The 25,712-nt window shown below is 34.1% G+C and overlaps 1 protein-coding gene across 3 annotated transcripts; it reads left to right on the top strand.

Moving 5' to 3' along the window:
* On the top strand, positions 1-24,417 carry TMEM106B (transmembrane protein 106B). Of its 3 annotated transcripts, none has more exons than XM_004459098.4 (8): positions 1-266; positions 2,569-2,790; positions 6,073-6,136; positions 13,199-13,358; positions 16,256-16,396; positions 16,650-16,699; positions 17,407-17,460; positions 19,295-24,417. In XM_004459098.4, exons 2-8 carry the CDS (start codon positions 2,571-2,573, stop codon positions 19,431-19,433), a joined length of 828 nt encoding a protein of 275 aa, XP_004459155.1. In that variant the 5' UTR covers positions 1-266; positions 2,569-2,570; the 3' UTR covers positions 19,434-24,417. The 3 variants fall into 3 exon arrangements, with proteins under 3 accessions (XP_004459155.1, XP_004459156.1, XP_004459154.1); XM_004459099.5 differs by having other exon boundaries at positions 264-533; positions 2,614-2,790; XM_004459097.5 differs by lacking the exon at positions 1-266 and adding an exon at positions 292-533.
* The last annotated feature ends 1,295 nt before the right edge of the window (positions 24,418-25,712 follow it).

Here is a 25,712-nt window from a genome sequence, read left to right as displayed (position 1 = left end):
AGTCTTCCAGAGGTGTGTCCCAGATGTGTCATGGATGACTCCCAGAGAGTGGGGCGAGGGGCTTGCTCAGCTGACGGTTGAGTCAGACTGGGCAAGATTCCCCCCTTGCCAGAGGAAATGACCTCAAAGGAAAGAAAAGAGGAAGGGCTATTCTTATTTCTTTCAAGCGTGGCCAGATTTTACTTTTAAGTCTAGGGGGACGAAGGTAACGAAACCGCAAGAGAGCGAAATCAGCAAGCGATGCTTCCTGGCTTCCGGACGACAGAGTAAGTACGCAGGCGTCTCGCGGCCGCGGGCGCACAGGTCCTGGCTCCTGGGAGCGCGCTGCGCAGGCGCGGCTGCAGGTTGCCGCAGCTGCCGGCCTCAGCTGATGCCGTCGTCGCGCAGCCCCTCCCCCACTCGCTGCCCAGAGACTCCAGGGTTTCCAGCCCCCCTGCTCTAGCCCTGGGTTTAGGGACTGCGGACCTCGTGATCCCGTCCTCGGGCCTCTCCGCGCCGGAGCAGCCCGGGACTGAGCAGTGCCCCGCGTGCCGGTGAGAGACCCCTGGACGCGCGACCTCCAGTTCTCCTTCTGGAGCAGGGCCGAGCGGCGGCGACTTGGGAAGAGCCGGGCCTGGCGAGCCGGGGAGGCCGCGGGGGAGCGGGGTCTGTGGCTCGCAGAGCCGGGTGGTGGAGGTGTTGTGATATCTCCTCCTGTCTCGGCCGCGCGTCCTGACAAGGGGCTCTTGGTTCGACCAAAGCTTGACCTTCGGGGTTGATTCCAGCCTCCACTCCTTGAGTGGCCAGCTGGTCCTTGTTTTGCTGTTCTTGAGTTTTTTTACACGGTTGCCTTGGTATATACATATACATTTTAATCCTTACCGAATAGGCTGGGTGCTGGTGTTTTGTTTATGGAGCTTTTTGTCCGTGCTGGTTTACCTCCTTCCCAAGCCCTTTCACAACTAAAAGCAGTGTTTGCACAGGAGATCACCACCCACTAAAATGTAATGGGTTGCTGTACCCTCCTCTACCGCCTTTCTCCACGCCCCGCGTCCTTCCGAAGACTTGAGTCTGTGATCTGTATATATATATTTTTTCTCATTAAATTAAGAGATTAAGATAGTAACATTGAGCACAGGGAAAAGAAAGATTCTAGCTCCTTTTTAACCGAGTGTCCAAGAATAAAACTAATGGAACTTTTTTTTTACTGATCGCTCAGACGATATTCTGACAAGAAGGGCAGGCAAGCCGGGTACCTGACAAAGCCTAGGTTTGTCCAGGCGCTGTGACGAAACACACGTAGGCAGAACCTATGTAGGCAGCTTTTAGGTAGGGGAAAAGAACAGGCCCAGGGTGAGAGTCACTTGACTTTCCCCCAAGGCCTTCCAATGGGGTGCACCTGAAGCCCCTGCTGTATTAACAGATGCTGGAAGAGGTGCTTCTGAGGGCTTGCCGACGTCACTTGCCTAGCTCATCTAACACCCGACAGAGGCCTGTAAATCTCGATGTGCGGGTTAGTAATGTTAATTCACCTGGGAGCCACCTGTGGCTGGCGAGTATTGCTTGTGCTAGGATTTAAAGTGAGCCAACCCAAGAAAAGAAAATGCTTTTTTTTTTAGAAGTCAAAGGCCATTTGTTTTTTAACTTATATAGGTAACTTGTACATATATAAAAATATGTAGTGAAAATGCTTCCTTATTTTACGGTTTTGTGTAGTTTTTTATCCTACTGTTTGTACTGTGTGTGCAGCAAATGGATTGCATGTCAATTTTAAAAAGTTTTCGTGGAAGTAGAGGATGAATTATTTGAAGAGTAAGTTTTCCTATTCAAATCAATGAGGATTTTTTTAAAGACATGTAATTTACCTATTTTATGAATGTCTATGATCAGTTTTTAAGAACAGATAAAGCATGTGGTCAAATTTAAAAACAGGAAATATATTGTTTTTAAATCCTGCTTTATTCCTTTATTAATTTTCTCTCAAAATATTGGCAGATTGGATTATATGACTTTAAGTTCGTTTCAGTCTTAAAATTCTGTAACTTTAACTGTAATGTTATTGCATTACCTACCTGCTGAGGTTATTTTTGTATAAGAACTACTTAGTACTGATTACTTTTTCTTACTTTGCTTTTATATTTCTATTTAATTTTCCCCATGCTGTTTTTGATTCTGTTGTCCTAAGTTTTTGAAGTTAATGTTCTAAGTTTTGCCGCTTTGTATTGCCGCTTAATATTTTGGAATTTAGCTTCATAATTTTAACTCTGCCAACAATTGAATGAAAGAAAAGTCTGTAGAATATGGTTTTTGAGTTGTTTGTTGATGTGAGTATTTAAATGTTTAAAGCAAGAAATCTGAGGATGGAAGTGAGCATGGAAAGGATTGTGGATTTTATCACAAAGGGGCATGAATTTTAAGACTGAAAAATATTACTTTAAAATTTTGATTGAATATAATTGCAGACCAAAAAATAATTTGAACACTTCATTAAATTTGTTCTAAATTAATTAGCTTGGTGTAAATAGCCCAAAATGTTCTTGAGTGTACCTTTTACCTGAAGTTTGCTGTAAGGTTTTTCTTTTTCTTTAGACATGGGGAAATCTTTTTCTCATTTACCTTTGCATTCAAATAAAGAAGATGCTTATGATGGAGTAACATCAACTGAAAATATGAGGAATGGATTAGTTAACGGTGAGGTTCATAATGAAGATGGAAGAAGTGGAGATGTCTCTCAGTTTCCATATGTGGAATTTACAGGAAGAGATAGTGTCACTTGCCCCACTTGTCAAGGAACAGGAAGAATCCCTAGAGGTATGTGTTTTTTGCATTGTTTTTCCTTTGAAGAATGGTTACAGGTATTTGCACAAATATTATAAAACCCCTGGGTCTAAGCCACTATGTTCTAAAAGACCCTTAGATTTAAACTTAAAACTTCATGTGAGTTATCTTCAGTAAAAAGGACACAAAGAAACAAACATAAAAATATTGAGATTCCTAAAGCAGTAGTAATGGAAAGCACTTCTTTACCCGCAGTATTTTTTTTTCTTTCTCACTTGCTATTATAGCAGATATGTACTATATCTCTAGTGAAAATTTTTAGTCCTATCTGGCAACTGTGAGGACATATCATAGTCTCTTTGCCATGTTGGGTATTGTGATTATTTATTTGATTTGGTGACCTAATTTTTTAATTGATTAAGGAATAGTAATAAGTTAGGCATGCAATTACCATATGCTAATCCATAATTAGTTATTTCTAAAAGGAACCCTATGAAAAGGTATGGTATATGAAGATGAGATATGTAGGTAAATAAATCACTTTGTGGCATACCAGAGTGGAAGTCAGAAGGGAGTAATCCATTAGGTGGTATTACTAGGCTAGTTAAGTGGCAGTGACAACAAGTAGAAATAATAAAAGTAACTTGTTCTATCTATTTTCATCCTCTGGTTGATAAAAGCTAGAGAGATACTGAAGAAGAAGGGACAAAATGATTGTGTTAGGTAGACCTGAGTTTCTGAGAAATGCCTTGGGAGGAGGGAGGAGAGTTTACATTTGAGCTGGCCTTTGAATATTATAGCTTCATCTTTGTAGGAATATTATTTGTTTGAGAATAAAAGGATTATTGTAGTTAAAGGGATTTTTGCACATGGCTGAGTCAAAAAAAAAAGTACTGTTTTAGAAATTTGGGTATATTTTTCAGGTATGGTTGATAAGATAGGATTTTTTGATAGCCTGGATGTGGAGCGTAGAGAAAGAATGTACTCTTTCACCTCAGCAACTGAGAAGAATGGAGCGGCCATTTAATGAGATGGAAAAAACAAATTTTGATTATGTGCCTCAGAGGAAAGATCAGTTTCAATTTTTAAAAACTGCTTAATTAGTGAGTAATTGTGCAAGAATAGCCAGAAATAGCAGCCATGTACAGCAGGGGAAACATAGAGAGGTTGAGAGGTGAAGAATTTTCTTGTTTGTCTGGTTTTTGTTTTTAATTATTGAAATAATGAAAATGCGCTAATAATGACTGAAGCGATAAATGCACAACTATATGATTATACTAAATACCATTGATTGCATGCTGTGGGTGAATTGTGTGCTTTATTAATATGTATCAATAAAATGGATTTGTTTAAAAAATAGTTCAATTTTGGACGTGTAAGTTTGAAGATGCATATTTAATATCTAAGTAGATATATTTAGTGCCAGGCCTAGGCTCAGGTCATCAGCATACAGATGGTACTTAAAGCTGTGAATTGAGTGAAAGCACTAAGCCCCTCAGTGTTGACAGAAAAGAGAAGAGAACTTAGAACTGAACATTGGGACATTCCAACATTTTGAAGTTAGTGAGATAAGAAGGAATTAGCAAAGGACACTGAGAAAGAGCAGCTGGAGTGGGTGCGGAAATCCCTGTTTGTGTGGTGTCCTGAAAGACAAGTGAAAAAAGTGTAACGAAGAGGAAAGAGATGAACTGTGCTAGACCAAATAAAGTGAGGACTGAGAAATGATCATTAGATTTAATGAGTTGGAGGTCACTAGAGACCTTTACAAGAGCAGTTTTAGTAGCTTGATGGGAGCAAACACGTGCATGGAGTGGGATCAAGAGAGCATAGGAGCATAGGAACAGAAAAGTATTGTAGAAAGAAAATGGCTTTTTTTTTTTTCTTTTGAGGAGTTATACTGCATAGAAAGGGAGAAAAGAGGCATTAGTTGGAGAGGATTATAAGGCCAGAAAAGGGATTTTATAAGAGAGAATAAATAGCTATACACTAATGAGAATGACCCATAGAGAAAATACTGATGATACAGAAGAGAGGGGAGAATTTTTGGAGCAATGTCCTCAAGTATGTACAAGGGGATGAGATCTGTTGCACAAGTGCAAAAGGTTGCTCTTACGAAGGAACACAGGTAGTTTATTCTTAGTGATCGAGAAGTTAGGGTCTCTGGACATAGAAACAGGTAGATAAGTAGATATGGTGGTGGTAGATTATTGATCATTCTCTTCTGTTTGCCATATCATGAGCTGAGAGTGGGAATAGGGGAGAAGATAATAGAGGTTTAAAGAAAGAGGTAAAGTTAGGAAATTGCCATCTTGGAGAGTAAGAGTGAGGATGGAAAGTAGGGAAATACAGTATGATTGCTAACAGCATTAAGGGAGACTTGAATCTGAAATGAGACTAAGTAGTATAGTTGTGCTTTTTTCCATATTTAGCAGGGTTGTAGGCATAGTAGCTAGAGAGTTGATTTTAACCAGGTTATAATTTAGCCAAATGAACACTACTAAACAAGATAAGCATATACACAAACACAGGTACATATATACATACTATGTATGTTCATTTATATGTGGGTGTAGTTGGGGGACTATTGATGAACAGAGGAAAGTAGAGTAGGCAGAGAGGAATAAACAGCATTTTGAAAAACTTAAGGAGACTTTGACTGCCTGGTGTTTTAATAGTTAATGTGAAGATGAACATCCAGCTTCCAGGAAGATTGTAAAATTGCCATTTAAAAGTAGCATATGGATATAGCTCAACCCAGGAATGGAGTTTGAAGTGACTTAATGTGGAGAGAGGTCTGACATGAAAGAGCTCTGGAAGACTCATTATGTAGGGACTCTTGAAGCTTGAGACTTAGTATGTGTCAGTTTGTGTTTTTAAGGGGGACAGTGTAAGAAGACCTAAAGGTGTGGGGGTTTGGGGACATGTAAGTAGCAATATGTTTCTTTTTTACTGCTCTTGTGCAGATAACCAAATCCAAGTCTCAGTAGAATGCTATGGAGGTGAAGGAATGACCTGGTAAATTCAGATCTTCTGTAAGCTGGGACTTTTTAGATTTTTTTTTTCAGTGGAAGAAAGAGTAATGGAGCCCTCATTCATTATACTATGTTTGCTTAACTTGACATCTGGTTATAAAAAGCATAGTATCTGCTCTGAAACCAAACTTTTGCAGGACAATTTTTGAAGAATTACAGAGAAATTTCCTAAAGGAATGAGATGGCAGTTGTATGATATTCTCGTCTTTCCAGATTGTAATGGGGAGCCACTATATTTTTAATTAATCATGTTAATAAATTTCTAAACCTACTTCTCTTTTAGGGCAAGAAAACCAACTTGTGGCATTGATTCCATATAGTGATCAGAGATTAAGACCAAGAAGAACGTAAGTGATTATAAGAAAATGACAATTCTGTTTTTGTTTTGTTTCTGGGTTTGTTTGTTTCTTTTTTATTTTTGGCTGAAACATTATGTATGAATAATTCCCTAATTAAAACTATTAAGAGTAGAAATACCCTCAGGTTAAGTTACAACATCATAGGTATTTTTTTTTCCCAAGAGGTACTGGAGATTGAACCTGAGACCTTGTACATGGGAAATAGGCATTGAACCATTGGGCTATATCCACTCTCCCATCATATGCTTTTATTATACAAAAAAACAAAAATAGGATTCCTGGTTGGGGTAAGGTTTTGAAGACAGCAATGGTATTTGAATCTTCTCAAATCTATTTATTAGGACAGCTCAAAAATAGCATCAGGAAAAAAATCTACAATATACTCATGCAGACAACATTTCTTAAAAACATGGTGATATTTTCTCCAACCCCAGAATAAAAATGGGTATTCAAACCTTGATGACAGCAGGGACCTAAACATGCTTAGCAGCTGTATGGAAGTTGTGAAAGGAAGCAAAAAGGGAATTCTTAAGAGCCTTGATACTCAAGGCAAATACTCTGCCCTAAAAGTAGAACACCCACTTAGAGGACTCCCAGTAAATACCTTCAAGAATAACTTGTTTAAATGGAAAGACACTGCATGCTCCAATTTGGAGAGAGTGCAAAAGATACCACAGAGATTCACTAAAGAAACTTGAGAAAATCAGAATGAACTGGAGCATTATAAACCTTCAAGAACCTTAGGAAAACTCAACAAAAACTCTCTTCCAAAGGACAGAGATACATCATGGGGGTGGGGAGGGTGTGGGAACCTGCTAGAGAGAATCCAGTTTGCACAGGGCAGGAATGATGGGGGTAAAGGAGAGAAAAGATTCAGATATGGAGACAGTCTCAGAATTATGAATGTGGATAAGTATGGTGGTCAAGTTTTTTTAATACTTTTTGACAACAGAGGAGGTAGACCTTGAGCAGTGAAGCTAAGAAAGCAATATTGGCCCATCCCCATCCCTTAAACTGGAACATTCTCTTGAAAGTACAAGAGCTCCATGTCATTTAGTTAGGCATCATGCAAGGATATAGAACCCCCCCCCACCTCAAAAAAATAAACTGAAAAACAGTTAACATGATAAAATCATAACAGAAAAGCAGATAAACACTTTAATATTTTCAAATGTTCTAAAAGAAATTTAGAAGACTTTAGAAGCTATGACAGAACAGTTTAAGTGGGAAATTGAAAAGTCCAAATGTGATGACTAAACAAGGAGGATGTAAAAACTGAGTGTACAGCTCTCTGGAAAGAATTAGAAAATAGTACTTTCAGAAATGAAGACAAACTGAAGGAACACAAGTGCAAATAGATAACATGGAAAGTACAATAAATTGAACAGGATAAAAAGGAAGAAATGAAAAAAAAACATAAAAATTAAAGAAAAGGATTTGAAAGGAAATGAAGAAAGCCAAGAAAGATTGAACATACATGTAATTGGAGTCCCTGAAGAAGAATATAAAAGAAGTAGAACTGAATAGATATTAAACATTTAATGTAAGAACACTCTTCTGAAGTAAAAGGAAGCTTTTATATTTAGATTTTAAAAAGACATGACATAGCGTGACCCTGGGAAAATCAACCCATTCCGGTGACATTACTGGACTTTGAAGGTTTTAAAAAAACAAACAAACCTTTGTGCGCCTAGGCACAGGATCAATTAATTTATAATTGATAGAAAATCAAATTGACATACCTCTTCTTGACCACATGCGTTCCAAACAAGATGACAATAGAGTAACATATTTTAATCTAATCGTGGAAATAAAATGAACTAAGTAAGGATTTTATAAACAGTCAATCTGACCCTTAAGTGTAAAATACATAAGTAATTATTATCTTGTAACCCAAGAATTAGGAAAACTTTTCTAACTATGATTTCCTATGCACAAGTGATGAAAGAAAAGATGAATAAATATGACAAATTATGGATAAACTATATATAATAGTATATATAGTATATATATTTATGTTTTTTAAAACTTTAATTGAAGTCCATATACAAATGGCAAACTAGGAAGCAATATCTAACAACTTACGTCACAAAGGGTTGATCTCTAAAGAGTGTCAAAAATTGAGAAGGAAAAGGCCAAATGACAAATTAATAAATATGTGCTATAAACAACTAGTTCCCAAAAAAGAAAAATGTCCTTGAAACTTATGAAAAGATTTCTTATAAGGGAAATGCAAATTAAAAACTATACTGAGATACCATTTCTCATTTATCAGATTAGCAAAAATGCAAAATTTTGACAACATATTCTTCTAGCAATGCTGTATGACAATAAGCACACTCATGCATTGTTTGTGCAAAGGAATTTGTATTATGAAACAAAATTAAATGTATATTTACCCTTTAGCTCAGGAATTCTACTTTGAAAAATACTTTCTAAGGTGTTGGCAAAAATTCTAAATGGCATTTGCTCAAGTTATTCATTGTGCCATTGTTTATGATACTAGAAGATTAGAAACAACCTGAATGGCCAATAATAGGACACCAGTAGAATAAGTTTTGTTACACCTGTACAGTGTTAATATGGAGAGGAAGACATATTTATTTTACAACTGTGCTATCCAGAGCACATATTTATTTGAAAATACATACACACACAAACACGTACACAGAGAGAAAGAGAAACACTGGAATGAAAAACCAAAAAACTAATAAAAATTGGATACTGCTTTTAGGTGGGAACTTGGGAGAGAGAACAAATAAGCAAATGGAGTATCTATACATAGTTTTGACTTTAGAACCATGTAATTTGTTTACATATCTAAAAACATTAAAACAACTCCTAAAATTGAAGCAAATAGGAACAAATGTTTCTAACTCTATATCAAATTGGTGGCATAACTATATGTAAAGGAACTTCTTTGAGTGACTTGAAAGCATTGTATTTTGACTGTCTAGTGAGATGTTCTAAATGAGAACCATAATAAAATTTAAAATTATACTCAAAAGTTGCCTTGCTTGTAGTAATATTGGCATTATAGTGAAATTATATAGACTTTGTAGAATAAAGCAAACAAGTAATTATGTACATCCTATTGGGAAACAAGATTTTCGTTTTAAGAGCAAAGAGATGAAAGTAAAAAATACATCAGATTCTTATTTCCAATCAAGATAGAGTTATAGGGACTAGGTTCACCATCCCACCAGAAACAACTAAAAAACTGGACAAGTACATGAAAAAATATTTTCAGACAGTGGAATTAGGCAGCAAAGGACAATGATCACTGAGAAAGGGCAAACAAACAAGATGAGCCCTACCATTGCACCAGCTTACTGTCTGGAAGAAGATTCGAGTCTGCAGCACAAAGGAAACGGGACAGTCTGGCATGCCAAGTGTTAGCAAGGCAGAGTACCAGAGAGAGAACTGCACAGAGAGAAAGTTCCAGAGATCTGCTGAGAATACTTCTAGAATCTTCAACTGTGTATTGATCAACACATATGTGTGAGGAAAGAATCTGAAGCTGGGAAAATAACTTCCCAAAAGGAGCAAATAAAACAATCCTCAGAGTTCATATGGCCAGTGTGGAAAACCTCATTCACAGGTATTCATTGGGTGGAGTACTTAGGATATTGCCTCAGTGATAGAGGATAAATTAGCTTTAGATTAAAGGCTGCATTGCTTTTGCTTAACAAAACCTAAAAGCAAGCCTCACAGATTAAATTGTTTCTAAGAAACTTAAACTACATCCCAGTATAAAGTTCAAGAGTATTTGTAGGAATACTAAAATATCTAGCACCCAACAAGGTAAAATATGATATGTGGCATTCAATTAAAAATGACCAAGCATGAGAGAAAGATAATCAATAGAAACAGACCCAGTAATGACACAGATGAAGGAATTATAGACAAGGACAGTAATATAATTATTTTAACTAAGTTCCCTATTTTTACAAAGATGTAGCTTGTTAAGAATAGACATTGAAGATATAATAATATCCAAATTGAATATTTAGAAATGAAAACTATGTCTGAGATAAAAGAAATACACAGAGTGAGGTTAACAGCAGATTAGACACTTCAGAAGAAAAGAGGGGGGAACTTGAAGACCTAGCAATAGCTACTATCCACAGTGAAATACATGAGGAAAAAAGACTGGAAAAAATGAACAGAGCATCAGTAATCTGGGGGGCAAATCTGGGCAGCCTATAAACATGTAATAGGCATGAAGGGGAAGGGTAGTGGAAGGGGAAAGGAAGGGTATTTTATTTATTTCATGAACTCTTATAGGGGCAAACTAGACATTTACTGAGTACCTGTTATATCAGTCCCTATTTTAGAGTCTGGAGATGCAATCATGACAATGACTTCATCGGTATAAGGAAATCATGATCTTGTAGGGGAGACAAAGTGAGCAAGTGATTCCAGTATCTATATTGTACCTGTAAGAGGTATGTCCAGTGTGTCCTAAGGGCAGAGTAGAATAGTACCTAAATTATTCTGCAGAATGAGGAAAGACTCTAAAGATGAAACAGCTGAGTCAGAGCAGAGGAGAAAGTAGAGGTGGCAATGCAGTCAAAATACCCTGTGTAAGGGCAGAAGGAGTGACTGTTAGGAGTAAATGGACAGTGATAGGGATGAGGCTAAAGAGGATGACAGGGACCAGATCTTTACATTTCTAGTAAGCTAAGAAATTTAAACTTAATTCTGAAAACTATGTAAAACTCCTGAAGAATTTTTAGGAGTTTCAGGTTTGCACTGAAAAATAATTACTTTTAATTTGTGGTAAAACTATCATTTTGTGAGCAACTCTGGTTCTCTGGTCCTACAAGGTAGGGGAGCACGTGGGAAAGTAGAGAGAAAATTATGTATGTATTTATTGTGCTATGTACATTATCATTTAATCTTCAGAATAAAACTATAGAATTTACAGTTGAGGAAGAGTAAATTGCCTGAAGTATTACATCTGGGAAATGGCAGAAGCAGAATTCTGATCTAACTCCAAATATACCACCCAACTCTCATAATTTCATTAGTGGTATAAACCTGTCAAGATTCAGTTACTATCCCTAGAGCCACGAGAAAAATTGACAGTTGTCATTGATAAGATCTATATACATATGAATTAACATGTTTTTCAATTTGGGATGAAATAATAGGCAGATTGTTATTTTATTCTCCCAGCGGACTCAATATTTTGTGTGGCTGTAAACTTGGGTGCAAAGTAATTTAGAACACTTTCACTATATTTATAACTAGGGCTAACTAACAGGCCCTGAGCACTGAGTAGATTATGATGGGCTTTTACCTACTCAAAAATAATTAAAAATAAAATAACACAGAAGTTTAAGAAAATCCATACAAGTTGAAGTATTTTATTATGGTTTTTGAACTCTTTTTATGCCACTTTTGGGTGTTTCGGTGTATGATAGGTATCTTAAACGTGCTTAAATTACTTATTATGTAATTCAGTAGTGAGCAACTCCCTACTCAAGTTGAAAAGAAGTCCAAAGTGAGTGGGAAGGTGCTTTACTTACTAAAGACAACAATATAGACTTGGCAACAGTATTTCAGCAAATTGTTTTTTTGTGTTTTGTTTTTAAGAAACCATTTTGCTCTCTTCTCAATTTAGGCTACTTAAAAATACTTAGATAATCTATGAATCATTTGTCAGAGGCACTTTAAAAGCTTTTGTGAGGCATACAAAGATTAGATCCATCAAGGCATTTAGAAGGGGGATTGTGGGGGGTAAAGAGTAGAAGAAAGGATAAAATGACCATTTTTTGAGTGACTAGAATATAAGGAAGAGGTAAAGTAAGTGACATGCAATATAGAAAGAAACAAAAAATGGTATTATAGGCTTTCAGCAGAGGGCATTATATAGGAAATGTCAAGAAATAATTTCTTAAAACTAGATATTAATTTTTTTTTCTTTTTTTAAGAAGGTACCAGGGATCGAATTTAGGACCTTGTACATGGAAAGCAGGTGCTCAACCACTGAGCTACATCTGGCTCCCCAATGAGAGCTGGTTTTTTCTCTTTTGTTTGTTTCTTGGATGTCCTGGGGATTGAACCCACGACCTTATACATGGGAAGCAGGTGCTCAACCACTTGAGCTACATCTGTTCCCCTGAAACTAGATTTTGATGGTAACTTTGAAGATAAGAATTTGTCACCTTTGGAGACTGGAAAGAGAAAGATAGTTTCATTTCAGGGGGAGTTAGAAGAGCAGCAAAGGTGTAATATCTCCTTTTTTGATTTAAAAGAAACAGTTTAAAAACATCTTCAAAGCAGAGTTGATCAACGTAAGCAATATTTTAGTATTTGAGTGCAGAAATACTTTAGGATGAGGAAACTCAAAAAGGACTGATCATAGTCTCAGTGAGGTTGATGAGGCATGTGATTCTGTCTTTTTTTTTAAGGGTTTCCCAGGTGGTTCTGATGAGCAGTCACTTTAGGCCAGGGGTTCTTAACCTTTTTTGTTCCACAGACCCCTTTACCAGACAGGGGATAAGTATGGACCCCTTACCAAGCCCACACTATATACTATGTATTATTTAATAAATATATCAAACCCACAATAACACACCCCCACAAAAATAATGTTTTTTGAATTTCAATTCAAGCTCATGGACCCCTGGTTAAGAATCTCTGCTTCAGGGGATCATTTAATGATTAAACTCTGCCAGATCTGTTGTGGTAAGTTCATAAGGAGTCTTGAAATCTGTATTTTTATAAAGCTTCCTGACTTCTTTCCAATATGCAACCTGATTTGGGAATCACAGAACAAGTGTTCCATCTACTATAAGTCTAAAATTTTTTAACCTCCAAAAAAAAGGAATTAATCTCTTAAAGAGAAAATTTTAACGTTTAATAGATCAGAGCCAACCTCCCCCAATAGTTTTAAAATGTGAAAAGTTAGTGAAAATATAGATCTTTTCCTGTTGGTATAGTGTATGGAGGAAGAAATTCAAGTTGAAAGTATCTGCCCTAAATGTTTCCTTATGTAATTTTTTAATGCACATATATCTAAATATCTCACTTTCCTTTCAGAAAGCTGTATGTGATGGCATCTGTGTTTGTCTGTCTGCTCCTTTCTGGATTGGCTGTGTTTTTCCTTTTCCCTCGCTCTATTGATGTGAAATACATTGGAGTAAAATCAGCCTATGTCAGTTATGATGTTCAAAAGCGTATGATATATTTAAATATCACAGTAAGTACAAAATTATATTAAAAATATTTGACTATGTTCCTTTATCCTACTAAGTAGCAGTTGGTCTCTGTTAAGAGGATGTTTGTTAAATGTGACATTTGTTGGTTTGCTTTCTGAATGTCTTTGCCATATTCAACTTCTCTGCCATTTCTGGTTTTGCTGAAAACGGCAAATAATAAATACTGGCTATTCTGTGTATATGAAATGTAATACAATAGCATTTAGCATTTGAAGGTGCTGTCAAGTGGGCAAAATAAACAAAACATTTCATTACTGGCAAAACAAAACAAAAGTATTTCCAAGCATATTTGCTTTGCAACATTTTACTGTGACTAGCTTTGGCAAGCTGTTAATATTCTTCATTCAATAGATGTTATAAATGTAACATTTTTATTTTCTTTCATTTTGTGAAATGATTTTTTTCCCATTTTTAATAGAGCTTTCCTTTATTTTGTTTGATTTCTCTGTTGTGAATTAGAATGTATGGAGATGTACTTTGTGTTTCCCAGGGCAGTGATTTTTAGTGGGACTCTACAACTGCCCACCCCAGGAAAGAAAAAAAGAGGGAAAAGAAAAGAAACTTCAGAGAAAGTTTTTATCTATAGTATGTATTAACATTTCTAGGAAAAAAGTATGGTTTGCAATCTACTGCATTAGGAAAAAAAGACATTGTATATTTTAAACATGCTATTAGTAATCATTTATTACTTCGAGCTCCAGGGTTTATCTTTGTGGCAAGTGTTATTTTTGTTTGTTTTTTGTTTTTGAAGTGTGATATTGAACGTAGTTGGCTTTCCTTGCAGAAGGGCTTGGTAATGGTTGAGATTGAGACAGAGTTGTCTTTGATGGTAGTTAGGAAGAGGGAGAGACAGAGGGACAGGGAATGAAGGGGAATGGGAGGTTAAAGTGGAATTGCTTCTTAATTACAGGGAAAAAAAGAATTCCCACGGATCCATTCACCTTCAGTGCTTATTATCAAAAGTTGCCAGTCTAAGGGATTTTTTTTAACTATATATAGAAAAGATATGTATATGTACAAACATTCATTACAAAATGTTAATTTTAAATCATTTCATATGACCGGGGAATTATTGTTGGTTATTTTCTCAATTTAACAGCCATTTGGAAAAAAGAACATGTTTTCCCATTTAAACAACGCTTAAAACAGTGACTGGTTTTTGGTGGTCCTTTGGCCATCCTCCAAAGTCTACCTCAGTATCATATACTGTGAATTTGTAATAAAAAATAAAAAGCCATGTGGCATTTCCTCTTAAATATGAGAAAATGTATTTGAATATAAATATAGTACTTCATTTTAAATAATTAGGAGTTCCCATATTTTGGAATGCTTGCCTTTAATTGAGAAAAAAATTGAACATTTAATAAGAAATGGAATTATTATCTAGATGAACATTAAGTTTAACAAGAAGACAATTAGATATAAGGCTAACATTTTTGGTAGATAGTTTGAAAAACTGAATTATATAATTCTTATTTCTTAAAATGAGTAGTATATAGTACTACTACTTAATTATTATAATTATTTTTTCTTAGGAGGTATCCAGGATCAAAGCCAGGACCTCATACGTGGGAAGCAGGTGCTCAAACCACTGAGCTATGCCTCCTCCCCTGATGCCAGTTTTTAAAAATGGGTTGTCTTCTTTTTATTGAGATATAAGATTTTTTACATATGCTAAATATTAAACTCTTATCACATAATTGATTCACAAATATTTTTTCCCCATTGAGTAGGCTGCCTTTTCACTTTCTTGACAAACTCCTTTTGAAGCACAGAAGTTTTTAATTTTGAGGATGTCCCATTTATTTTTTTCTTATTTTTGCTAGTGCATTGGGTGTAAAGTTTATGAAACCATATCTTACTGCCAGGTCTCGTAGATGCTTCCTTCTATTATTTTCTAAGAGCTTTATGGTTTTGGCTGTTATATTTAGGTCTTTGATCTAATTTGAGTTGATTTTTGTATAGGGCAGGAGATGCTGATCCTCATTTATTCTTTTGGAAATGGATATCCAGTTTTCCCAGCACCATTGTTGAAGAGACTATTTAACCCCTGTTGATTGTTTGATTTTGTATTAAGAGTCCTCTTTGATATTTGGTTTCACTTATTCTGTGTTCTTGTAGCTGTCTGTGTTCATTTTCCCACCGTTTCTGGGGAGGAGTGCAGCCTGCCCTTCTCTACTCCTCCATCTTGGATCTATTGAGCCTGATGATTTTTGATTTAACATTTTTTCTTTATTTTCAATGGTTGTTTATAAAGTAATTCAAAATTATAGTCGTAAATTAGAAATGCACACGCTGACATCAGCTGGTACTGAAGTATAAAAATAGTGTAATCACATTTCTTTCCAATGAAGTAAACTTGAATCTATTCAATTTCTTCTCCATAGTGACCTGGCATAAATCTTTGTTAGTGTATGAGTTAAAATACCAGTTTCCTTTAAATACAAAAAGATATTTCAAGTATAATTTTACCGGTCATCTTTGTACGTAGTAGGATAGGAAACCACTTGTTAATGTAGTCTGCAGAAATGTATATGTATGCTTTGTAAAAATTTAAATGAACTTTAAAGTTTACTTTAATTGAACTTAATTCATAAATACATTTTCTAACATTCATTTTTCTATATTCCTGTACTTTACATTTTCTAGGCCATTTTGTTTATGGGTTTGTATATGTTTATTGTAGGCATATAGTGCTTATTCATAAAGTCAGATAATTGGTTCATTTGATGTTCTTTGATATTTTTGGTAATACTGTTTTTCCTCCTAATGAATGATACATTGCCACAGCTGATCATATCTGTATTAATTTTTAATGTGTATTTGTTATGCTTGTTTTCAGATAACTTCTACATTTTCTGCCTTTTATCTTTTGCAGAACACACTAAATATAACAAATAATAACTATTATTCTGTTGAAGTTGAGAATATCACTGCACAAGTTCAGTTTTCAAAAACAGTTATTGGAAAGGCACGCTTAAACAACATAACTAATATTGGTCCTCTTGATATGAAACAAGTAAGCCTCAGTTTCAGATACTTTTGAGCAGTTAAACAAGTTTCAATTATGTGTATCATATGAACTTGAGGGGATTGGGTGAATTCCTCAAAAAATTGAAATGTGTCTTACCTATGTATAAGAGGAAATCTTAGAATCCATCCCATAAAGGATAAGATTCATAAACTCTTTTTAAGTTGTAAAGTGCACTAAAATACTTGATATTTTGATCCTATTCTCTTTTGATTTTTTTTTTCATTTTTTTGCTTTTCAGATTGATTACATGGTACCTACTATTATAGCAGAGGAATTGAGTTATATGTTGTAAGTTCTGACTTTTAAAAATAGCTTTTTATTAAAAGGTAAATTAGGTATATAGAATAAAAATGTACTTGTTTGTTTTTAGCTTTCTGTAATCATATTCATCAAAAAGAGCCTCATTTTGGAATAGTTCCTTCTAGCCTCTAATCATATCTGTTCTTCTAAATGTACATAACATTTATGAACATATACCTATATATATAAAATGTTTTCTTTTTCAGAATTTGTATCATATTTAATATTTCACTTTTTATTTACTATGTTATATGAACCATCATCTTTTATGTTCTTGTATTTGTTGATGCATCAGCATAAGAGGACTATAAATGGTAATAATGTATGATAATCTTAATATTGGTTTGAAATTCTGGAGCTTTTAAATTAGGTATAAATTATTATTTATTCTTGCTAAGTAAAACAATAATTTAATTTCAAAAAGTGAACAAAAAGTGTAGGTAATTTGTAGCTTATATTAAAAATGACTACAACTCTAGTAGTATGAAAGCATATATATTTTTATAATAATCATGAAATATATCAATCATTGAAAGTATAGAAATACTCAACAACAAATGTTTATTATATACTCTTAATAGTATCTTTATTAGCTTTAACATAGGAAAAGGATCTATAATTAAGAAAAGGACCAGTAATTAAACTATTTTAAATTTGTCATAATTTGCATTTATTTCCAATTTTTTCTTTAACAGTGATTTCTGTACATTGTCATCCATCAAAGTGCATAACATAGTACTCATGATGCAGTAAGTATGATTTTTTTTCTTTGAAAGAAAAATTTCTTATTAGAACTTTGGATTTATGACATTGGCTTACAGCATATACATCATCTCTATAAATACCATCTCAATTGGGTTTTAAGACTTACAAGAGAGTTATGAAATAGGATAAAAAATTATCTCACTTTAAAATGAGGAAATGGGAGCTCAGAAAAGCTGCGAAGGGTCATGTGACTGATAATATTGAATCTGGACATTGAAAGGATTCAAGGAAATGGCAGGGGTTGTAGTAGAGAGGATGACTGACTTTGACATGCACTTCCTGGCTTCCTGTGGTAAATGATTACTAATTGTAATGCAGGGGAGAAGATAGAAAAGCCAAGGATGATGTACCCAAAAGGGGATATAGATTTTGTTTGAGGATAGTAATGAAAGAAGATGCTGAGAGTAGGTCCTACCCTGTGATAAGTCGTGTGTGGGAGAAAGCAGCCTTGCCCAAAGAGGCTAATTGTTCCAGGATAAACTAGATTTTGGTTTAAGTAAGAAGATAACACTGAGAGGGACTGAAAGGTGCTTCAGAGGGCACAGTGGATAGGAGTAGAACAGTCAGCATTAGGTAAGGTGGGTTTAGGATAGAAAGACACTAGACAATGGAATGGCAGTTATTGAAAAAGGATGAGTAGTGTAAGTGCATGTCTATTTTTTATTTCCTAGTCACTTTAGGGCAGAGAATCATAGATTGGCCTAAAAATTCTCTATAGGGAGTAAGTTGTCAAAATTGTCTGGGGTTTAGAGTAGACAGAGTCATGATCATTGCGGAGCCAGAATTATTCTTCGGGTTCAGAGAAGTGTAATGTCAAAGGGCTAGAACCTTCATTACTTGAAGGCATCTTAGGGTCTGAGCTGCAGAGGCCTTTGGGTCAACTGCTCTTCTTCCTAAATGTTTTTTTTCTCACAGTTAATTTTATTTGTAACTTAAAGATTAGATATAGTACCATTATTTTATTGATTCATCTATACCATGTTTTGTATAAAAAAGAAGTTTTGAATTTTTTAGACCAGAATTAAATTTAAGAGCCTAGAACTCTGCATTGGGATTTCACAGTTGTAAATATGATTTTTATAATCCCTGTAAAAATTATTCTCATACTATCCCACTTTTATAATTACTTTTTCGGAATGTAAGCAAAATGTTCCCAGAATCTCCAGATACTACCTCGTCCTCCTTTTAATTTATTTGTTAACATTAATGAAAAAATTATCTTAATAAAATTTAATTTTTCAAGTAAAAATTGCCACAATATTTTTACTTTTTATAGTGCAAATCTAAGGCAAAGTTTTCTAGCCATGCCATAGATTAAATAAGCATTGTGGGATCTGCCTGAAAACCTAACCATGGTTTTTCTATAGGCATATGCATTGTGAATTTTTTTAAAAAAGGAAAGTTTAAAAGATAAACTTTGGAATGTCATTGGATTGTAAATTGGGTGTTACCTAAGTCAGTAAAACATTGTGGGAAACAGGTTTGGTATATTGACCTTTAGCTGGCATTTAATTAACCCTTTTTCTATCATGTGAAATCTGTATCATTATTTTTAAGTATCTAATGAACTTACATATTATTAACTGAAAATAAATGTTTAGAAAAAATTATTGTGTATAATTATTTGGATAGGACTTTCTCAGTTAACATTTGTGTTTTCTGTTGGGAAAATATTCCCCTAGAGGCCTGTGTCCATAATATTATTATCATTAATCAAATAACCTCTCTTTGTAGAAAATTTTATGTTTAAAATTATTTCCACTTAAGAAAATCCTTTTATTTAACTACCCATGTTTTTCCCGTATATATTATTTTTAGAGTTACTGTGACAACAGCATACTTTGGGCACTCTGAGCAGATATCCCAGGAGAGGTACCAGTATGTTGATTGTGGAAGAAACACAACTTATCAGTTGGGCCAGTCTGAATATCTAAATGTACTTCAGCCACAACAATAATAACTGAAAGAGATGCAGGTGGAAAAGAAGAAATACCTGTTGATATTTTCAAAACTCTCAAAGATGAGGTACTTCTTAACAGGAGATTTAAATTGAAAAAACCTAAAGTTTACACTTCTGTTTTAAGAGTACACTTAAAGTGTGTGGATCTGCAGTTATTCCAACTCTTCACTCTGGTGTTATGATAAATTTGTACCAGGTCTTTTATTTGATTCTATACTATATTCCACCAGTTAGTTTGCGTCTTTCTCCCCACAAAGGGGAAAATTCCCCTCTAGGGCAGTACATAATTATTTAAAATTCACAGCTCCTATCCCTACTGAAAATATAATTTTGGTGAAAAAAATTTTATTTCTGAATTTTTTTATAGTGTTTACTCTGAGCCTGTTATTCATGGAAGGCTTTTAAAACCTCATATTCCTACTTTGTAAATTTCCATCGTTATGTGGTAGTTATTTGAACTACCTGGATATTTTAGCTTTTAATGAAGAAGTTCTTATCTTTTTATTTGTTGAAATTCTGCTCATTTATATTTTTGTCAGTCTTATCTTAAAAGCCAGTGCTTGCATAACTCTTAAAAGTCAAAATAATCTTTGCAAAATTCAGCAGCACCTAAAATTTTTAAAAGTCCCTAAATAATGTGTCTTATATTAGGTATAGTTTAATGAAATTTTTGTGTTATCTTCAAATATAGTCATTTAATGTACAATATTGTAAATAATCTATGCATGGCTTTTATACAGCTTTAATAAATGTCAAACAAAGTGGTATGGACTCAAAATAAGTTGCTCATAAAAAAATGAAACAGGAAAATGAAATCCAGAAACCTGTAGAATGCAGATATGTTCCAGTTACATATTGCATCTAGCATAACATAAATTTGAAATCAAATACTTTGATGCTCCACTTTTTTATGTTTCTTTTCATACAAAAAAAAATTATGCAGACCCTGGCTTCTCACAACTATTAGATCCCAAATTATCAATTTTATGAATGTTTTAGAGAAGGAAATTATTTCTTTGGTAGAAATTATGCAAAAAATCCTGTCATTAAGTGATAATGGCTTAATTAAAATGAATTCTGTATTATGCTTTTAAAAATTTAATCACTTTGTTCATCACATGTGTATAATGCCTCAGCTATATTGTTAAAAATTTTTTCTACTTTTAGTTTTGATTTTATTTAAAATTTTTTCCAAGTATACATTATTGACTAATTGACTTTGCTATTTACATTTTCAGTGCATTCCCATTTGGTCTTTTTGCCTTTTCACTCATGTTCTATGTACTTTTAAAATACATACCACTATGCTAGGGGCTAAGTGTAACACCGAAAAAAGTAAATGGCTTGAGGTAAATTTTTTGGTTCATAGATGACAGAATTCAGTTTTTCCCTCCTACCATGTGCCTGACTTAGGTCTGAAACATAGCCTATTTATCAGTCTCTTTCACTCTCAGCCATAAAATGTAAGCTATATTTAATAATTTAGAGCAAACAAAGCCCTTTCTTTTGTCTTTAAACACACTCATTTCGCTTTTTAACTTTTATATCATTTTCTTCAAGTTTTTCTGAGTGATCTTTTTAAATGGGTAAAATGTGCCACGTAACTTCTTTTTCTTATTACTTAGTCTTCCCTTTATGCTAACTCATCCATCCTTACTATTAAACCAAAATCACCCCTTTAATTTATTATGGACTTTTTAGTAATCACAATTTTTGTTTTCTTTTTTCTTTGAGCTGTGTTTTCTGAATGCTCCCATTCTTGAAACTGCATTCTTCTCTGATGTATTGATTTTATTTATATTTTTTCAAATCATTCTCATTTCGTTTTCCCATCATTCTCTGCCTTTAAACATCTTTTTTTAAAAGATTTATTTCTTTATTGATTCCTCCCCCCCCCCCCGCCCAGTTGTCTGTTCCTGTGTCCATCTGCTGCGTGTTCTTGTCTGCTTCTGTTGTCAGCGGCACGGGAATCTGTGTTTCTTTTTGTTGCGTCATCTTGCTGTGTCATCTCCCCGTGTGTGTGGCACCATTCCTGGGCAGGCTGCACTTTCTTTCATGCTGGGTGGCTCTCCTTACGGGGCGCACTCCTTGTGTGTGGGGCTTCCCTACACGGGGGACACCCCTCCGTGGCAGGGCACTCCTTGCGCGCATCAGCACTGTGCGTGGGCCAACTCCATACGGGTCAAGGAAGCCCGGGGTTTGAACCGCAGACCCCCATGTGGTAGACAGACACCCTAACCACTGGGCCAAGTCCACTTCCGTTAAACCTCTTTTAGTGAGTATGTTCTGGGTTCCCTTTTGCCTTTTTCTTTTGTGACTTCTGACGCTCACCCATATCTTGATTAAAGCTTCCAAATCTGTTTCTCCATACCTGGAAGTTTATAAAGTTTAAATTAAACATGGATATTCTTGTGATTTGTGGTTCTTGCTTCCTTTCAGAGTATATGCATATTATCTCCTGAAGAGGCAAGGAAGTAGAGGCTTGCTTGCTTTAAGTGACTAAATTTTGTATCTTTATTATCTTTTAAATTAAAAACCTACTATCAATGAGGTTTGTTAGGAAAAAAAACCTAGAATTTAGAACAAGATTTAAAAAAAAAAAACATGGTAAAAGAAAAAAAAGATTGCCTGTGACTACTGTCAGTTAAGTAACTGCCAGGATAGGTCTGGAACAAAGAAGTCTGTAAATAAATAAAACTATAAAGGCACATTTGGGTGAAACAACATTATAGCCATTAAATGTCTGGAAAGAATTTTTTAAAAAGTCTGGAAAGAGTGAATTAGGGTTTGATTTTTCTTCTCTTAGGAGACTTGAAACTTTAACCTAATTAATCCTTTATGGTTCTTAGTCTCATGATTTTTATAACATAACTGCATTATTTCTGGCAGGCATGCTCCCAATTCTCTTCCACCTTTTTGTTGTGTTTTTAGGTTTGTTTAAAGTTCTTAGAATAAAAAGTTCTTTATATAATGATAATTTAGAAAAATAATTTCGGTTAGACACTTGACCCTAAAGTAAGTCACTGCTCAGTATTGCCAATATTTATTGGGGACATACTGTGTTTCAGTTATTGTGCTGATGTTTCATGTACACTATCTTATTATTCCTTAAAACAGTCCTTTAAGGTAGATACTGTTATTCTCCCCTGTTTTATACTTAATTAAATTTTAGAGAATTTAAGAAATATGTATCAGCTAGATAGAAAATGGCAGATTTGGGATTCAAACCAGGTGTTTGACTCAAGTATCACTGCTGTTAGCAATTAGCATATTTTCTTCCCAACCTTTGAATATGTTTTTATTAGTAAAAATATATTTGTTTCTGTACTTAATATGTAAGACCTTGAGGTTTTTGATGATACTTTCAGAAATGCTATTAGGATATTTTATTATTTTGTAGATTTTTCATATAATGAAAATATTTACCATTACTTTTTAAAATAGCCACACTTATTTGTTCTCTGTAAAGGATACAAAATTTTAAATTTACAAATATATATCCATCTCCTTTGTTAGCAATATGAATTGAATGTCAAATTATTAGATTATAAGCAGTATAGTATTTTTCACTATAATGTCATAACATCTCACAACACCTGGAAGCAGCAACTACTTGGCTCAAATATATCTAAGGGTGAATAGTTTTATTTCTCTCTTTCTCTTTCATAATATCTAATTTTAAATCAAATGTTTATCTAAATCTATTTTGTTTTATGGAAAAATATTGCATTTTTGAGAGAATAGGTTAAAAACAAGCATTTACTTTTAAAATGTGTTTTTTATTTTTACATTAAAACTATATTTAAGACATGCTTGGATCAAAAATTTAACTTCTATATCACAGATTTACTTATCTCAAAGAAAAAATTTTCACTCAGCTAAACTTTCTGATTAGAATTAATCCGTGTATATTTTTGTGTATAGAATATAAATTTCAGAGTGGAGTTTTGAAGTTTATCCTTCATTTGGATAAAAATAAATGGTACATTTCTAAAGGTACTATATGGATAAAAATAGTAATTTTCCATTTTTTAAATGACTATATAGTTTTGTTTGTAGTTATTTTTACATTGAGTGCAGTCTCTCGATTGAAGAATACTATATGGTCTCCGACCCTAAAAATATTCCATAAATTAACAACTATATGGCAAGATTTTCATAGCTAAATCTAACTTTTATAGAAAGAAATTGTTACTTTCTGTTTAATCACATTAATTGAAATGTGTTTAAGAGAAAAGTTTTCAGCATATTTTGTATACTAAAAATACAAAGTGGATTAGTATTGGGCCAGTGGCCAAGAGATAATATTACTACCATGTAGACTATTACAGTTCAAATTGTCCCACTTCCCCCAGAATTTTAGAAACTAGAAGTCTGGGAGGTACTGTTTTAACTGTAGCTCAGTGATTCGAAGTGCTGTAGTAAGTACTGTTCATCTTTTGATTGTTATATAAGATGGAACAAATACCAAGTTGCAAAAGATATATTTTTCCTAGATAAAGAATTTCATTATTTAGCAGCTTGTTTTAAGCATAACTTGTGCAAGCCATGTCGTGAGTTTTGTCATATATTTCCTTTTAAAACTAAAGTAAGATTTTGGAAAATAATTTGGCATGGTTGCTGACTTGACCTGCATGGTCACATATTTGAATGATCATATAAAATTCTAGACTTTGATTCTAACTGTGGAATAAAGGATAATCTAGAATGTGAAAATATGTTTGAGCACTTAATATCTGTTTATATTTTGTAGTTGCCTCCACCATGACACACATTAAATTTACAAATTGAGCAGTTCTGTAATTGTAACCTTTGTTGTTCTTGTTAACAAAATATGCTTATGATAGTAATAAATGAGTAGAAATGCCCCCTAATGCTAACTACATATTTCATTCAGTTGAACTGTGCTCTTGTAATTGTGTATTAACAAAATAATATTTGTAAAATGTTAGCATGGACAATAAAATTTGTACCAGTCAAATATTTTGATTATACTCTTGAAATTCTCTTGATATAAACAAATTAATGTAAGATATTTCCTGTCCTTTAACTTCAAGCTCTTAAGTCCTACAATGCTTACCTTCTAAATACCAGAACTTCACTTTAGTATCTATCTTGATTACTCTTTCTTTCATCTACTTAAATTTCCAATCAATTGCTGAATTCTACTTTCTACACCTGTAATATCTCTGGAGTCTTCCTGATACTTGAAATCTCTGTTGCTATTACTCCTTAATTTCTTATAGAAAAAAACCTAAGTCCTTACTGTCATGTTGAGAATCTTTCATTATCTGACCACAAGTTAAATTTGCAATCTTACTTCCTTTTACTGACTCTCAACCGTGTCCCAGGCAAACTGAGCTGATGGCTTTTTCTTGAAAACATTCTTTCCTTTAGCCTTTTACTCATTAATTTTCACTTTCCTTAGAAAATTATTTGACGGTTTGTTTTTCCCTCCCAATCCAATCTATTTTCAGTGCCCAGCTCAAGTGTTCTGTCCTTCAGAAAGCCTGTGAATCCTACCTGTTCCATCTCTCTCTCAATATATTCTCAAAAAACTTGATAACCTTTTTCCTGTATGTATATCTTTAAAGTAATTGCCCCATCAAAGAAAGATTTTTTTTAACTCCTATTTTAAAATTTTTGTTTTAATCAACACTTATTCCAACAGCTTTTGCTATAGATTTAGTGTTTTGAGTACTGTTTTTAAAATCTTGTATCAAGCAGTATGATTTGAAGTTAGATGAAATATGCCCAGAAATATTGTGGTAGAATAACAGGAAAATGCATATCTATTTGCTGGAGATATTTTACCTAGCCAGTGTCTCAAGAATCATTATCAAATTCATGAATTGTTCTTCTGGTTTTCAGAGTGTTAAAAAAAAAAATTTAGGTGTGAAATCTATTTTATAAGCAACATTCTAACATAAAACCCCAATATGCGACAAAATGCTGCTACTTTGATTTCCCTGGGAACAAAGGATCTGCAGCCTCTTCTGATCATCCCTGTGGTCCCTGAAGCCCCTAGTGGTTAGGTATACAACCACTTCTGTAATAATAACTTTGTGTAATTTTAGCTAGTCATATTGCTTTGGTTTATAACAGAAGCACACTTGATAATAGGGCAAATACAAACTTAAATTTGTTTTATTAATAGCTTTGAAAATGAAAGGGAAAAAGTGTAATTCTTAAATTTTAACAGAGTATTTTCATTTTACTCATATTTTAAATAGTCAAAAGGATCATTAAAATATATTTGAGACTTTGTGCAATGTG

Source organism: Dasypus novemcinctus, chromosome 5 (assembly GCF_030445035.2).
Source record: "Dasypus novemcinctus isolate mDasNov1 chromosome 5, mDasNov1.1.hap2, whole genome shotgun sequence".
NCBI classification, from domain to species: domain Eukaryota; kingdom Metazoa; phylum Chordata; class Mammalia; order Cingulata; family Dasypodidae; genus Dasypus; species Dasypus novemcinctus.
Note: the sequence above shows the minus strand (reverse complement) of the source record. Positions and strands in the feature narration are given on the sequence as shown.

Excerpts from the sequence above, each read along its gene's own strand:
- TMEM106B (XM_004459098.4), top strand. The coding sequence starts at position 2,571 with ATGGGGAAATCTTTTTCTCATTTACCTTTGCATTCAAATAAAGAAGAT. Across the intron at positions 6,137-13,198 it reads AGATTAAGACCAAGAAGAAC|AAAGCTGTATGTGATGGCAT; the intron begins GTAAGTGATTAT and ends CTTTCCTTTCAG. Across the intron at positions 13,359-16,255 it reads TGATATATTTAAATATCACA|AACACACTAAATATAACAAA; the intron begins GTAAGTACAAAA and ends TATCTTTTGCAG.